Source organism: Pongo pygmaeus, chromosome 8, assembly GCF_028885625.2.
Source record: "Pongo pygmaeus isolate AG05252 chromosome 8, NHGRI_mPonPyg2-v2.0_pri, whole genome shotgun sequence".
NCBI classification, from domain to species: domain Eukaryota; kingdom Metazoa; phylum Chordata; class Mammalia; order Primates; family Hominidae; genus Pongo; species Pongo pygmaeus.
Genome location: NC_072381.2, coordinates 63115980 through 63129701, shown reverse-complemented (window position 1 = coordinate 63129701; position 13722 = coordinate 63115980). Strand labels below are relative to the sequence as shown.

Below are 13722 nucleotides of genomic sequence, written 5' to 3'. Positions count from 1 at the left end.
CCCCCACACACTGCCTGTGCTACCCTCATTCTTGGAGCCTCAGACGCCTCCTTTTCCTTTCCCACAGCACTTACAGAATCCTGCCAACTTCCACAATGCTGCCACGGAGCTGCTGGACTGGTGTGGAGACCCACGGGCCTTCCAGCGGCCCTTCGAGCAGAGCCTGATGGGCTGTTTGACGGTGAGTCTGCACCCTGTCCGCCTGCATTCCCGCCCAGGAAAGTCAGCCGAGTGCTAGCATGCCTGTCCAGGTTTCAGAGAGGTTGTCAGACATTGGGAGGTGACACCAGTGAGAGAGCTGGGAAGACACTGGTGCTCGGGGGATGGCCCTATTTGGTGTGTCCCCCACGTGCACACCCCCAGGGGACCTGGAGTTGATGAGGAGGCACAGTCCCTAGGGATTGTGTGGGTTCCCACACTTGATGAGAAAGACACAGGGCTCACTTTGCAGGTCACTGTTCCATCATAAGCACAGTAGAGAAACTCTCAAAGGGTTCTCAGCCATTTTTTATCCAGTCGTTCATTCATTCATTCACTTAGCAAACATGTATGGAGCTTCTTTTGTCGTCGTCCATCCGCTCAGGTAAGCATTGATTGAGCCCCTCTTATATCCATCCATCTAGCCAAATGAGCATTGATCTCTCATTGATCATGTATGATCCCTCTGCTAAGTCCGGGGAAACTGAAGATGAATAAGGCTTCGCCGAGCCTGGTTTCCTCTGTAGTGGAGGAGGCAGATGTGTAAAGAAGTGACTGAGAAAATCTTGTCCACAGTGAAGGCAGCACAGAGAAGGGAATCCTGAACTGGCTGGGTGGTGGGGCGGGGCGCAGAAGACTGAGGAAAGGAGCTACCCTCTATGTGCAGGAGTCTGCCAGGCAGCAGAGGGAGCAGGAGTCTGCCAGGCAGCAGAGGGAGCAGGAGTCTGCCAGGCAGCAGAGGGGGCAGGAGTGCTCGGGGCACATGGAACAGCATCTGCAAAAGGCCACACAGCCGATGGAACCCAGAGAAACAGGAAGGGTCGAGGCTGCAAGCTGGGCAGAGGCCAGGTCCAGAGTTTGTGGGATGATCGGCCAGGCTAAGGAGCTTGCCAGCCAACAGGGCCCCATGGAAGTCACCCGAAGCTTGGGAATGTCCCCAGCCATGTGGCCTGTGTCCATACATGTGATGACCAGGGAGGGCAGCTGCTCAGAAGGCCCTGAGTCCGCTTTGAAAGGAATGTGGGTAAACAGATGGCAGGGGAGCCCGCCTATCCCGAGGCTGGGAGAGGAGGGACCAGGTGGATGTCTGGCCAGGCGGGAACAGTGGGCATGGCCCACGGGCACCAGGCTTCCTGAAAAGCTGGAAGGAGACAAAAGGCCCACATGGCCTTGGCCTGGAGAGGAAGAAATAGCGGCAACACGGCTATGGTGACAAAGCATCTGTTCTGTGCCTGGCGGGGAGTCGGCCCACAGAATACACCATCCCACCAAATCCCCTCAGTGAGCCTGGACTGCAACCCTCCCCCACATTTTACAGAGGAGGAAACTGAAACCTGTAACTAACTTCCCAAGGGCCCACAGCCTTAGAGGTGGGCCTGGGACTCCAGCTGAGGCCTGCCTGTCTCCAGAGGGGATGCCCTTGGCCATTAGGGATGTCAGACAGAGATGCAGCCAGGACCCTCCCGGGGCTGCTCTGCTTGTCAGAAGCCAGCACCATCTGGCTCCCTCAGGCCACCGGGCCAAATCGAGCAGCCACCTGCACTGCCCAGTCTTCCTCATCCTTCAGCCCACGGGCTCCCCTCTCCCTCCCCACAGCCCCCTAATCCTCTTTGTGGGGATCTGGTTCCAGGCTAAGCCCTGTGGGCAGGGACAGATGTTGCCAGAGGTCCCCTCACTTCCACCCCAGCGGAGGATGGAGGAGGTGGGGACCTTGCATGACATGTGGCCAGCCAGGCTGCCACGGTCTCCAGCACATTGCCCCGAGCCTGACCCTGTCTATCTAGGATGTGGGGACTCGAGACTGAATCAGAGAGTGGCCCTCGCCGGCCTGGATGGACCAGGAACTGGCTCTGCCTCGGTCCTCTTGTCCATGCGTTCATTCATGAACATTCACTGGGCTCTTGTTGGGGACCAGGCCCTGTGCTGGGCCCCGGAGGGACCCTTGTCAAGGGGCTGGCCTGCCAGGGGGAGCCTGACATTGAACCCACAAAGGAGCAAACAGAGACACATGCCAGAGCTCTGGGAGAAGGGGCAAGGGCACAGGGCAGGAAATGTCTCCTGAGGAGTTGACCTCTTTGGGAGGATGAGAGAGCAGGGTGCTCCAGGCAGAGGGAACTGCTAATGCAAAGGCCCTGAGGCTTGCTGTGTTCATGAACAGAAAGAAGGCTCAGGTGGCTGGAGCCCAGGGAAAGAAGCGTGTGAGATGAGGCAGAGGAAGGAGGTGGAAAGCAGCTAACGCAGGGCCCACAGGCCAAGCGAGAAGAGTCTGGGCATTATTTGGAGGGCAGTGGGGAGCCCTTGAAGGGTTGTCAGCAGGAGAGTGACAGGCTATGATTTGTATGGGGTCAGGAGCTCTGAAGGGAGCATCTTTGGAGGGCAGGATGGAGGGATCATGGAGGGCTTCCTGGAGGAGGGAGCCCAGGGAGGGCCTCATGGGATCTGGCTGAACAGAGAGGAATCCATGGCAGGGGAGGCTGTGTAGACAGTGCCCACTCTCCTGGGCCTCTGCTCCCTGCCTCCAGTGTAAGGCATGCACCTGGTGGAATGGCCCCCACTCCTGCAGCCTGGCCACGGCTGCAGAGACCTGAGTCTAGCTTCCTGAGTCAAGCTGCTGAGCCAGCAGCTTGAAGGGGCTTGGTGGGGGGTAGTGGGAATTGTCATAAACGACACTTCAATGCTCAGGGTATTTTCCCTAGGCACTGTCTGTTTGGATCCTTATAAAGACCCTTTGAGGTGGGCAGGGAGTCACCACTCCCATTTTACAAACAAGGCCACTGGGAGGGGGAGCAGCTTACCCTAGTCCCAGGCTGGTCCCACAGACTCCCTGGGAGCCTCTGGGCCCTGTTGCCAGTGCCCCCATTCCCCAGGCATCCTCAGCCCCAGCCCTGCTCCATGGAGAAGAACGGGATGCAGGAGGTAGATCCCAAGGGACCTAGGTGGAGCAAGACAGCTGTCCCCTCCCCACACGCGCGCACACACACCCTCCCTATCCAGGTGTCAGCCTGAGCCCTCCAGGTTGCTGCAATCCCCTGGGTGACCTCTGGAAGCAAACTCCAAATTCCTCTGGATCCGGCTTACTTTGAGGATATAAATTAAAAATCACTTAGCCTCGAGCAGCAAATGGACACATTTCTGTCATACTCGCTTCTAAGCAGCTCAGGCACAATTAAAGTGACCTCAGACCTGGCCCTGCCCTCCCGTCTGCTTCACATCTTGAGACTTAAGGATGCAGGAAGCACAGGACCCCCAGGCCCTGCCCCAGGGGGCGGCACAAGCCCCAGGCCACCACTTCCTCATCAGAAGCAGGCCCTTCCTCCTCCAGTAGTCGGGCAGAGTAGCCCCTCTGGGCACCCTCTCCCTCCCGTGAGCTTAGGGAACGGCAGAAGACAGAGGAGACAGTGGGAGAGCAGGTCCAGGAGGGAAATGGGTTTCGTATCAGCAGGCCTCTCCTTCATCTCCCCAACGAGGACGCCCTGCAGCTTCAGAGGAAGTCAGAGTCAGAAAGACCTTTCGGGTCCCGCCCCCTGCCAGTAATGGAGACCCCTTCTCCAGCATTCCCCAGACAGCCTGTCCTCCTGCTTTGTGGCCAGCAGGCTGCATGCTTTTCAAGACAACTCAGTTGCTTTGTGGGACTAATGTAATTCACCACGTGACCTTAAGCAAGTCACCCGTCCTCTTTTTTTTTTTTTTAATTTTTTTTAAATTTTAGAGACAGTGTCTTGCTCTGTCATCCAGGCTGGAATGCAGTGGCACGATCATTGCTCACTGCAGCCTTGACCTCCTGGGCTTAAGCGATCCTCCTGCCTCAGCCTCCTGGGTAACTGGGACTACAGGTGCCTGCCACCATGCCAGGCCAATTTTTAAAATTTTTTTCTTAAAGGTGGGGCCTTGCTATGTTGCCCAGGATGGTCTCAAACTCCTGGGTTCAAATGATCCTCCCACCTCAGCCTCCTAAGTAGCTAGGTACCACAGGCCTACACCATCACACCAGACTAAAAAATTTTTTGCACAAATGGGGCTGGGCACGGTGGCTCATGCCTATAATCCCAAGCACACCTGAGGTCAGGAGTTCAAGACCAGCCTAGCCAACATGGTGAAACCCTGTCTCTACTAAAAGTACAAAAGAAAATTAGCTGGACGTGGTGGTGCATGCCTATAATCCCAGCTACTCGGGTAGCTGAGGTAGGAGAATTCCTTGAACTCAGGAGGCGGAGGTTGCACTGAGCTGAAATCGTGCCATTGCACTCCAGCCTGGGCAGCAGAGCGGGACTCTGTCTCAAAAAAAAAAAAAAGAAAAAAAAAATTTGTGTACCGATGAGATCTTGCTATGTTTGCCAGGCTGGTCTTGAACTCTTGGGTGTAAGCTGTCCTGCCTCAGCCTCCCAAAGTGCTGGGAATACAGGTGTGAGCCACCATACCCAGCCAAGTTCTCCGTCTTGTGTCTGGACTTTAGTTTCCCTGTCTGTGGCATGAGGCTGGGTTCCCTGACCTGTGAGGTCCCCTGGCTCCAGGGGTCTAGGTGTCTGGCAGCCAGGATGACAGGGCAGCCTCAGGAGTGCTTCCCCCCTGCCACCCCCACCCCACTACCATGGGTCAAGCAGCAGTGCCTGGACAGCAAACAGAGGGTCACAGAGCCCCAGCCACTCACACTGGCCTTTATGGTGAGGGGTCCTTGCACCCCATAGGACCCCTCATCATGACCACTGGGGTGAGAACGGGCCTCTCTGAAAAACAAGCTGCACAGCTGAGCCCACGCTCCCACCACTGCCAGTCAGACCTTGCCTCACAGGACTTTCTGGGGGTCCTCAGGCTGGGCCAGAGGAACCCAGGGGATAGGAATGCATGAGGCACTCTAGGGTTATAGGATTTGATTCAGCTCACTCTGCCATACCTGTGCTCTGTGGCCTTGAGCAAGGTCCTGCCCTCTCTGGGCCTTGACTTCCTCATCAGTGAAAGGAGGCTATTGGAGCCAGTGACCCTTCTGAATGCTGGGGCACAGGGGACTTGGTGACAAGCAGAGACTCCCTGCTCCTCCACCCACCCGGTTGGCCCTTGCAGCCACCATATAGCACCAAGCCCCTCTAGCTCAAGTTAGCTAGTATTTTTTCCTTTTTAACTAGAGCAACAGGATTAGCCAGTATTGGCCAAACATGGGGACTTTTGCCTTCCTGCCCTGAACCCAGGGCCTGAGGGTCCTCAGTGCAGGTTGGAAGTTATGGCGTTAACCCTTTGTGGACTGAGAAAGAAGTCTTAGCACGGAAAGAGCCCAGAGTTTTCAGCTAGACTGCCTGGATCACATCCTGTCTGTGTCACTGACTAGCTTTGAGGTGTTGTTCAACCTCTTTCCTTATCTGTAAATCAGAGATAATAATAATAATAATAATACCTACCTCGTGGAACTGCTGGAAGAATTTGCACTTTGTTGCATACAAAGCATCTATGTACATGGGAGCCAGCATTTTCACTGCAGCACTTGTAAGCATCAGTGTTTCCCATTGACAGCAACCTCACTACTGCACCAGTCAAAACAGGTCGCTCTGTGCTCACAGGCATCCACCTGAGGTTCTACAAAGAGGGTGGGCACGAGAGTCCATGTATGAACTGCAGTGGTCCCTCCAGCCCAGAACCTTCCTCCTCACTCTCTGGAGGAGAGTCTGTCTGCAGACTTGAAATATTCAACAGGCCATGAAGAGTTAGGGACCTCGGTTTTTCTATGTGAACAGTGAGACTTATGGTGAGGATGTCCCAGAGACTGGGACATGTAGAGGGTCAAACAGAGCCTGTGGGAAAGAGGCCTAAGGAGTGTGGAAGACTTCTGTGCCAGGGGCTTCTGTTTGCGGCAGAGACACTGAGCAAACATCCTAACCTAACAACATCCTTTTCCCTCCCAACCTGGCTCCAACATTAGCCCTGCACAGAGGGGTGCAGGGAGGGCCACAGTCCCATTCCAAGAGTCGCTGGTGATCCTGGGAAGGGGAACCCATTGGCTCCTCCCTGATTTAGCACAGGACATTCTCTGAGTCTCCAGTGTTGTTTTAAATTGGCCTAGGTAAGTGGTGTTCCCACCCCTTTTAGCCCCAGAGCCCCTTTCACAAATCCCTGAGATTTAAGGCAGGCGTGGGGAACGATTTTGTTGGATCTAGGGGCCAGGCCAAACCCCATGGCAGTCTGAGGCCCCTCCAGGCGCCTCTGGAGCAGGTGGTTCCTGGGGGCTTGGCAGCGGAGTCCCCCCTTTTTCAGAACCAGCCTACCACATCTGGGTGCTCTCCCTACTCAGCCATAGCCACCCCAGCTGCTTTCTAAATGACTCCATTTTCCAAGGTCCTTCCTTCTTAATAAATAAAGCTAATTTTGCTGCTATTAATGAGGAAGGCGGGTGTGAGGGAGCAGATCTGGGAGTCGTGCAACACCTGGGAATGGGTGGGGACAGAGTGAAGCCAGAGGGGCACGAGCTTGCAAAGCCATCCAAGGGTCCCCCCTGGAGTGCCCCGTCCCACACTGCCCTCCAGGGGACCGATGGCCCTCCCAGTCTGCCGCCTCTCACCCTGCCAGTCCCTACTTCTGAGATTTATAAGGAGATGGGTGGGACCTTCAGGCTCCAAACACGCCGCTGCTGTTATGGAAGCCCCCCATTTGCTGGGGCTTGAGGCTAGAGACAGACCCCAGGCTGAGCGTGGGAGTCCTGCGGTTTCTAGCTAAAGTTGAGGGGGCTGCAGGGTGCTTGGCACGCAGCAGCATTACAATGCCTGCCCCATCCCAGAAGCCTTAGTCAATTAAGCAGCTCTGACCTGAAGCCCTGTGGGAAGCAGCTTGTTCTAAATCACCGCTTTTTTTTTTTTTTTTTTGAGAAGGAGTCTTGCTGTTCTGCCCAGGCTGGAGTGCAGTGGTGCGATCTAGGCCCACTGCAACTTCCCCATCCCAGGTTCAAGCGATTCTCCTGCCTCAGCCTCCAGAATTGCTGGGATTACAGGCACCCGCCACCACACCCGGCTAACTTTTGTATTTTTAGGAGAGACGGGGTTTCGCCATGTTGCCCAGGCTGGTCTCGGACTCTTGACCTCAAGTGATCCACCCGCCTCAGCCTCCCAAAGTGCTGGGATTATAGGTGTGAGCCACCGCACCTGACCTAAATCACTGCTTTAGATGAGGCGCATGCTGACTCGGAGGGGCAGGGCTGGGCCTAAGATTCTGCATTTGTAACAGGCCCCTGTGATGCTGATAGCCCTGGGGTAGGAGGGGCAGTGAGCCCTCCCCAGCAGTGGGTGCAGGAGCTCAGTGAGGGGTGGGGGAGTTCCTGAGGACCCAGGGCATGGAAGGGAGATGGAAGAGCCACACAGATGGAGCAGAGACCCTTAGGGCCATCCCTAAGGATGGTGGTACAGGATCCCCAGCCGACTTCTAGAATGTGGTCGAATCTGAGCCCTTGGAAGCGGCGGGGCCTATGGGTTTGGTGTCGGGCCCATCGTCAGCCTGGGAAACCCCTAAGGACAGGGCCAGGATCCCAGGGCCTGGCACGGAAGAAGTGTTCATCAGTATTTGCTGAGCAACTGAAGAAGGCACAGTGGACTCCCGGCTCTGCCTGATGGTGGGGTACTGCCTTAGCTTGCCCACCTCACCCACTTCACCTGCAAAACGGGCATATCCATTGGCTCTGGGCTCTGTGACTCACCTGCCCTCCTCCCCTCTTGCTGTCAGGTGGTCAGTCGGGTGGCAGCCCAGCAAGGCTTTGACCTGGACCTCGGCTACAGACTGCTGGCTGTGTGTGCTGCAAACCGAGACAAGTTCACCCCGAAGTCTGCCGGTAGGTGTCCGTGGGGGACTCCGCGATGTCATCAGGAGGTGGGGAGGGGAACTGACTATAAACCAGGCCTGTTTGCTGCCCCTGCCTTCTGGTGCCTCCATTTGTCTAGGTGTAGTGTGAACGAACCCCTGAGGAAGAGCAACTCATCCACCAAGCTGTGGGACCCACAGTTGGGGCTGTTCCGTGCCTCTCCCAGGGAGTATACTTGCCTCAGGGGTACTGCAGGGCCAGAGAGGCTCCCGAGGCACACCAAACCCAGCAGTAGGCACTGTGCTACAGGCAGGACCAGCATCAGCTCACTCCATCACCACAGTGACGCCTTGGCATAAGCATTGTGAGCTCCCCATTTTACAGATGAGGAAACTGAGGCACACAAACATTGAGGAGATTTCCCAAGGCCACACAGCTGGAAGGCAGCAGAGCAGGGATTTAAGCCTAGGCCTGTACTTCAGAGTCAGCATTCTTAACCTTTATACTCCACTACATTCATTCATTCCCCAAAAACTGTTTAAAGTGAAACACAAAATTCAAAACAAAATGAATCAGTACACTCAGGGTTCCGTATTGCAACTTTGTCATCACCTGCGGTCTCCTGACCCTGCAGTAAGCAGGTGCCATGGAGAGTGCCAAGCAGCATTCTGTCTGGGAGGGCTTTGAGCACTTTAAAGATACAGTTTTATTACATTTCCCACCATCCTCATAACCTTGCTTAGGCCACAAGTGCCCTGCTAGCTTTAAGCCCGACAGACCTGTCACTTGCTAAGTGTGTGGTCTCTGAGCCTCAGCTGATCTTTCTGGGAAGGCAGGAATGATAAGGAGACCCCTGACTTCAGGGGTCATTGTAAGTGCTAGAAATACATAAAGTGCCTAGCACCGTGTCTGGATATTGTTAATATTCCTTATGGAGTCAGGACAAGCAGTTGAAAAAGAAAAAAAGAAACAGTTATTTCCTTTGTATAACAATAAAACGGACGTTTTCACTGAATTCATCAGTCAGTTCTTTGGAGTGTATATAGACACAGCCTTCATGAAAACGTTGTAAGGACATCTCACAATGTGTTTCCATAAATCTGCTCAATTTATAATCTCTTGCGTGCGAGTTTGCGCCTCTTTCCATGTATGTTTCCAGTCTGCACACATGGATGGTGCTGCACACATAGATGTGTGGCGGCCTCATTAGCCAATAGCTACTCTGAGACCCTGGACGTGCCCGCCTGCATTGGGATATTGCTATCGTATTGAACTGCTTGCCAGAAAATGGTCTTGGAATCTCACAAGGGACATCTATTCCTGATGGAGTGTGCAGTTTTAATAATGACTTAAGTCAATACAACGTTGACAGGGTAGAAATGACTTATCAAAGACACGTACCTCTTAAGTGCCCGTTCTGTGCAGGCACCCGGCAAGGGCTGAATTTACAAGGGCAACTAAACAGAAAGGGTCCTGCCTTAAGAAACTTACAGTCCAGAGCAGGGGCCACCAAGCTTTTTTCCATCAAAGGCCAGACAGGGGCTTTTGGGGGCTCTGTGAAAGCTGCCATAGATAGTACATAGAGGAGTGGGGTTGGCTGGTTCCACGAAAACTTTATTTATGAAAACAAGTGCTGTGTGCAGTGGCTCACACCTGTAATCCCAGCACTTTGGGAGGCTCAGGCAGGTGGGATCTCTTGAGTTCAGTAGTTCGAGACCAGCCTGGGTAACATGGCGAAACCCCATATCTACAAAAAAATACAAAAATTAGCCGGGTGTGGTGGTGCACGCCTGTGGTCCCAGCTGCTTGGGAGGCTGGGATGGGAGGATCACTTGAGCCTGGGATGTGGAGGTTGCAGTGAGTCAAGTTCGAGCCACTGCATTCCAGCCTGGGTGAGAGAGTAAGAACCTGTCTCAGAACAACAACAGCAACCAAGAAACAACAATAAAAAAACCTAGTGATTAACTATACTTCTTGACCCCAGTCTAGAGGGAGAGGAAAACATTGATCAAATAATTAGAGGGGTGTGTGTGTGTGTCTGTGTGTGTGTCTGTGTAAGCTCAAGCTGTGGTAAGTGCCTTGAAGGAAAAGTGAAGGATGGCAAGGGGGTGTTGTTGAGGACAGACCACTCTGGGGTTGTAGCAGTCTTCCCCGAGACTCAAAGGTTGAGTAAGTGAAGAAAAAGAGAAAGAGCGTCTTTGCAGTTAAGGGGACAGCCTGTGCAAAGGTGTTGAGGTAGAAGGGGAGCATGCACGGCTTTTTGTCAGAACTAAGAGAAAGGCAGTGATTCTGGAGCCCAGAGGCAGGGGGTACATGGCAAAGGCGAGGCTGGAGAGGTCAGCAGCAGCGGAAACATTCAGGGCCTGTCTTGGAGGTCACGGTCTTTGTCCTGAGAGTAATGGGAACACGGTTAAATGCTCATTTTGTGACGACAGCTCGGGCTATAAAAGAACAGATTGCATGGGGGGTGGGGGGAGGTGGAGGCCCGCCTGGATGTAGGTGGCCAGTTGACAGATCACTGGGGAGGTCGGGGTGAGGGTGATGGTGGCTGGATCAGGAAGACGAGAGTGGAATGGAGACAGAGGGAAATTTAAGAGGCAAAACTATGCCACAGAGGGAGAAGCAGACCTGGAGAATGGGCTGTCCCAGGAGCCCGGTGCCTCCCCAGAGGAGCAGGAGAGACTCAGGTCTCTGTGCAGCCCCTCCACAAAGGGTCACTGAAACCCCTGCCCTGCTGGCATGTGCTGGGTGTTCTCATATGTGTTTTGGTGGTGCTGAGCTTTGTGAGACACGGAATGCTATCTACATTTATGGATGAAGAAATGGAAGCTCAGAGAGGTCCTATAACTTCCCTGAGGTCACCCAACTCATAAGTGATAGGCTGGAGCCTGAACTAGTCTCCTGGCTGCAGGCCCAGGGCTCTGCCTGCCCCATCACAGCAGGCCTGGGCAGCCCTCCATTTCCTTTGGAGAGAGCCCTTCATGCTGCTCAGGGGTCTCCATTAAGGCCTCTGAGTGGCATTCCCAGCATCACTTCTTCGCTTGAAACGGGGCTTTATTCTTTCCTCCATCTGCACCCCTGCTTGAACACAGCCTTTGTAATTTAGAAAGCCCTTTCCCATGCATTGTGTCTGTGAACTCACGTGACACTCTTGACACTACACAGGCTCCCAGGACATGAATTCTCAGTGTACCCATTCTGCAGCTGAGAACACTGAGGCACAGCAGTGCCTGTGGCTTGGCCATCTTCAAATTTCCTTATTAGGAGTCAAACCCTTGTCAGTGTCCACAGCCATGACTACCTTTCAAGGCCACCCATCCAGACATATGGGTTCTAGGGATCCCAGCCACCCCTTGCTTGCCACATCTTCTGGAAAGGAAAAGGGGCCAGTCTGAGGGGGTAGCCTCTACCTGGTGGTTTTATTTGAGGGGTGAAGGGCCTGCCAGGAGCAGTCTGGGCCATAAGAGGGGTGGAGGCCGTGGGGAGCAGAGCTGGGACCCCAAGTCCCAGACATGGCACCAGCACCAGGCCTCCTCTTGGCCACCTCTCCGGGCTGTGGCCTCGTCTGTGAACAGCTGATTTGCCCACCTCATGGGCTGCCTGTGAGGATGCAATGGGACCCCCTAATCATGGGAGTGAGGAAGGGGCCCAGCTAATACCTGACGCACACTGGGGGCCAAGTAAATATGACCCTCTAGCCTTCCTCCTCCGCTTCCATGTGTCTGTCTCTTAGCCGATGTGGTGCCTAGCCTCTCTAAGGCCCTTTCTGTGGCAGCAAGCCTGTTTCCCACTGTCCTCTCTCCCCTCGGCTCTGTGGGTGTGGGTGACCTGCAGTGACCCTGCCCCTGGGCACAGCCCTGGTGTGCCTGTGTGGGGATGGCCACTCACACCTGCCCAGCCCACTCCCAGGGAGGCCTCTGCAGTTCCAGAACTCGCTCCAGCCCCCAAGCCTCTTCAGCCAGTCTGGGCCACCTGTCCGCCCTCCTGCCTTTCCACACCTGTCTGACGTGCCTGTGCAGTTCTGACGTCCCAGGGCTCCCCGCTCCTTTCTTTCTTTGGTCTTGGGTGTCTGTAGGTCTGTCTCTGTGCAGCGGCCCCTGTCCATCTCTAGCTTCCCATGGCTTTCTCTGCCTTCCTGGGTTTCTCTGGGTCTCAGACTTTCTCCCTCTGTATGTCTGTGTGTATGGTGTGTGTGTGGCTGTGTATGTTTGTGTTGGGGAGAGTATGTGGCTTTGTATGTGGGTGTGTGCCTGTGTACATGTGCATGTCTCTGTGTGTGTCTGCATGGCTGTGTACATGTGTGTATCTGTGCATGCTGTGTGTGGCTGTGTACATGTACATGGCTGTGTCCATGGTGTGTGTATGTCTATGACGTATATGTACCTGTGTGCGCATAGTTGTGTACATGTGTGTATCTGCATGGTGTTTGTGCATGGCTGTGTATATGCACATGCCTATCTGTGTCTGCATGCATGTTATCTGTGCGTGGGTGCATGCCTGTGTGTGTTGCCCTGGCGCTGCATCCCCCGTCTGTCTCCCTTGTCAGGAGGCCAGGCCAGCCAAGGAGGGCCAGGATGAGATCATGCAGTGAGTGAGCTTGGAGCGGGGCTTTGTCAGGAGAGCTGGCGGTGAGCCGGCCGTGGTTCACGTGTGTGCATGTGCGTGCATGCATGCGTGCATGTGTGTGTGTGCGTGTGTGTCCTGGGAGAGTGCGCAGGAGGCGAGCACAGGCAGTGACTGCAGCAGCCGCCAGGCAGGCGGCTCCACGCGGCCCTGGACGCCCAGCCCCCAGCTCTTTGTTCTGGCGCAGCCTTTAGCCTAGGAGCGCGCTCACAGGAGCACGTGCGCGGGCGGGATCCTCCTCCTCACCAGGCCCCCTCCCTCCTCAGTACAGAAGGTCACCTGCCTGGCCCGACATCCTGATGCTCCCTTGATTCTCCCCAGGCCAGGCCTTAGCATTGCCCCACCCCCACCTTCCATGCCAGCCCGAGGGGACTTGGCGGGCAGCGCTGAAATGTCAGCCTCCTCAGCACCGAGCAGTCCCATGCCTGCTGGCAACGTGGGCACCAAGCACCAGGCAGTCGCCATGTCGAGGTCCCCAAGAGCCTTCTGCCTGTCTTAGCTCCTGTCCATGCTTGAAGAAAGCCATATGGCCTCAGCTGACCCCGTGAGCAGCCAGTCACTTGAAATAATCAAATAGGGAGTGCCGGAGCCCAGGGCCCAGAGAAGGGGAAGACCCACCCCAAGTCCTAGCGAGGCAGGGCCAGAGTCCAGAAGAGAGCCCGAATGCCTGCTGCCTTCTTGCGCCCTTCCTGTCTCCCTGAGGCTGGCCTCACAGCTGTGGGCTCCCACCCTCATGCTATTGGCAGAGTCAAAACACAGAGAGAGCGGCAGGTCCAGGAGGCCTTGGAGCTTCCGCAGGATGTCGTGAGACAGGTCGTCAGAACTCAGGAGAGTGGTGAGAACTGGAAGAACTGCCCCCACTGAGGAAGAAGCCAGCTTTCCTTAGGGATAAGTGGCTGATGGCTGTCAATCAGAACACACAGACTGGCTGCTCATGGGCCAGATGTGGCCCACAGACTCCTGAGGTTGGACCACTCAATGTTTTGTTTTAATGCATACAAGTTGCCAGCAGTCACTGTTTAGGAAATTTGTACAATAGAGTCAAATGCCTGGCTTCCTTTGAGTGGGAATCTTGGACCCGCGTCCTCACAGCTGACTGGGACTGACTGGGTGGTGGTGGCTGACCTCTG

At 54.9% G+C, this 13722-nt stretch overlaps 1 protein-coding gene across 5 annotated transcripts in view; it reads left to right on the top strand.

Annotated features, from left to right (window-relative positions):
• Positions 1 to 13722, top strand: part of ZMIZ1 (zinc finger MIZ-type containing 1) — a 250401-nt gene that overhangs the window by 143905 nt on the left and 92774 nt on the right. For all 5 annotated transcript variants that reach the window (XM_054503119.2, XM_063669902.1, XM_054503121.2 and 2 more), the window contains exons 6-7: positions 68 to 181; positions 7894 to 7999. In XM_054503119.2, the coding sequence (XP_054359094.1) occupies positions 68 to 181; positions 7894 to 7999 (220 nt within the window). The remainder of the gene's footprint in view (positions 1 to 67; positions 182 to 7893; positions 8000 to 13722) is intronic.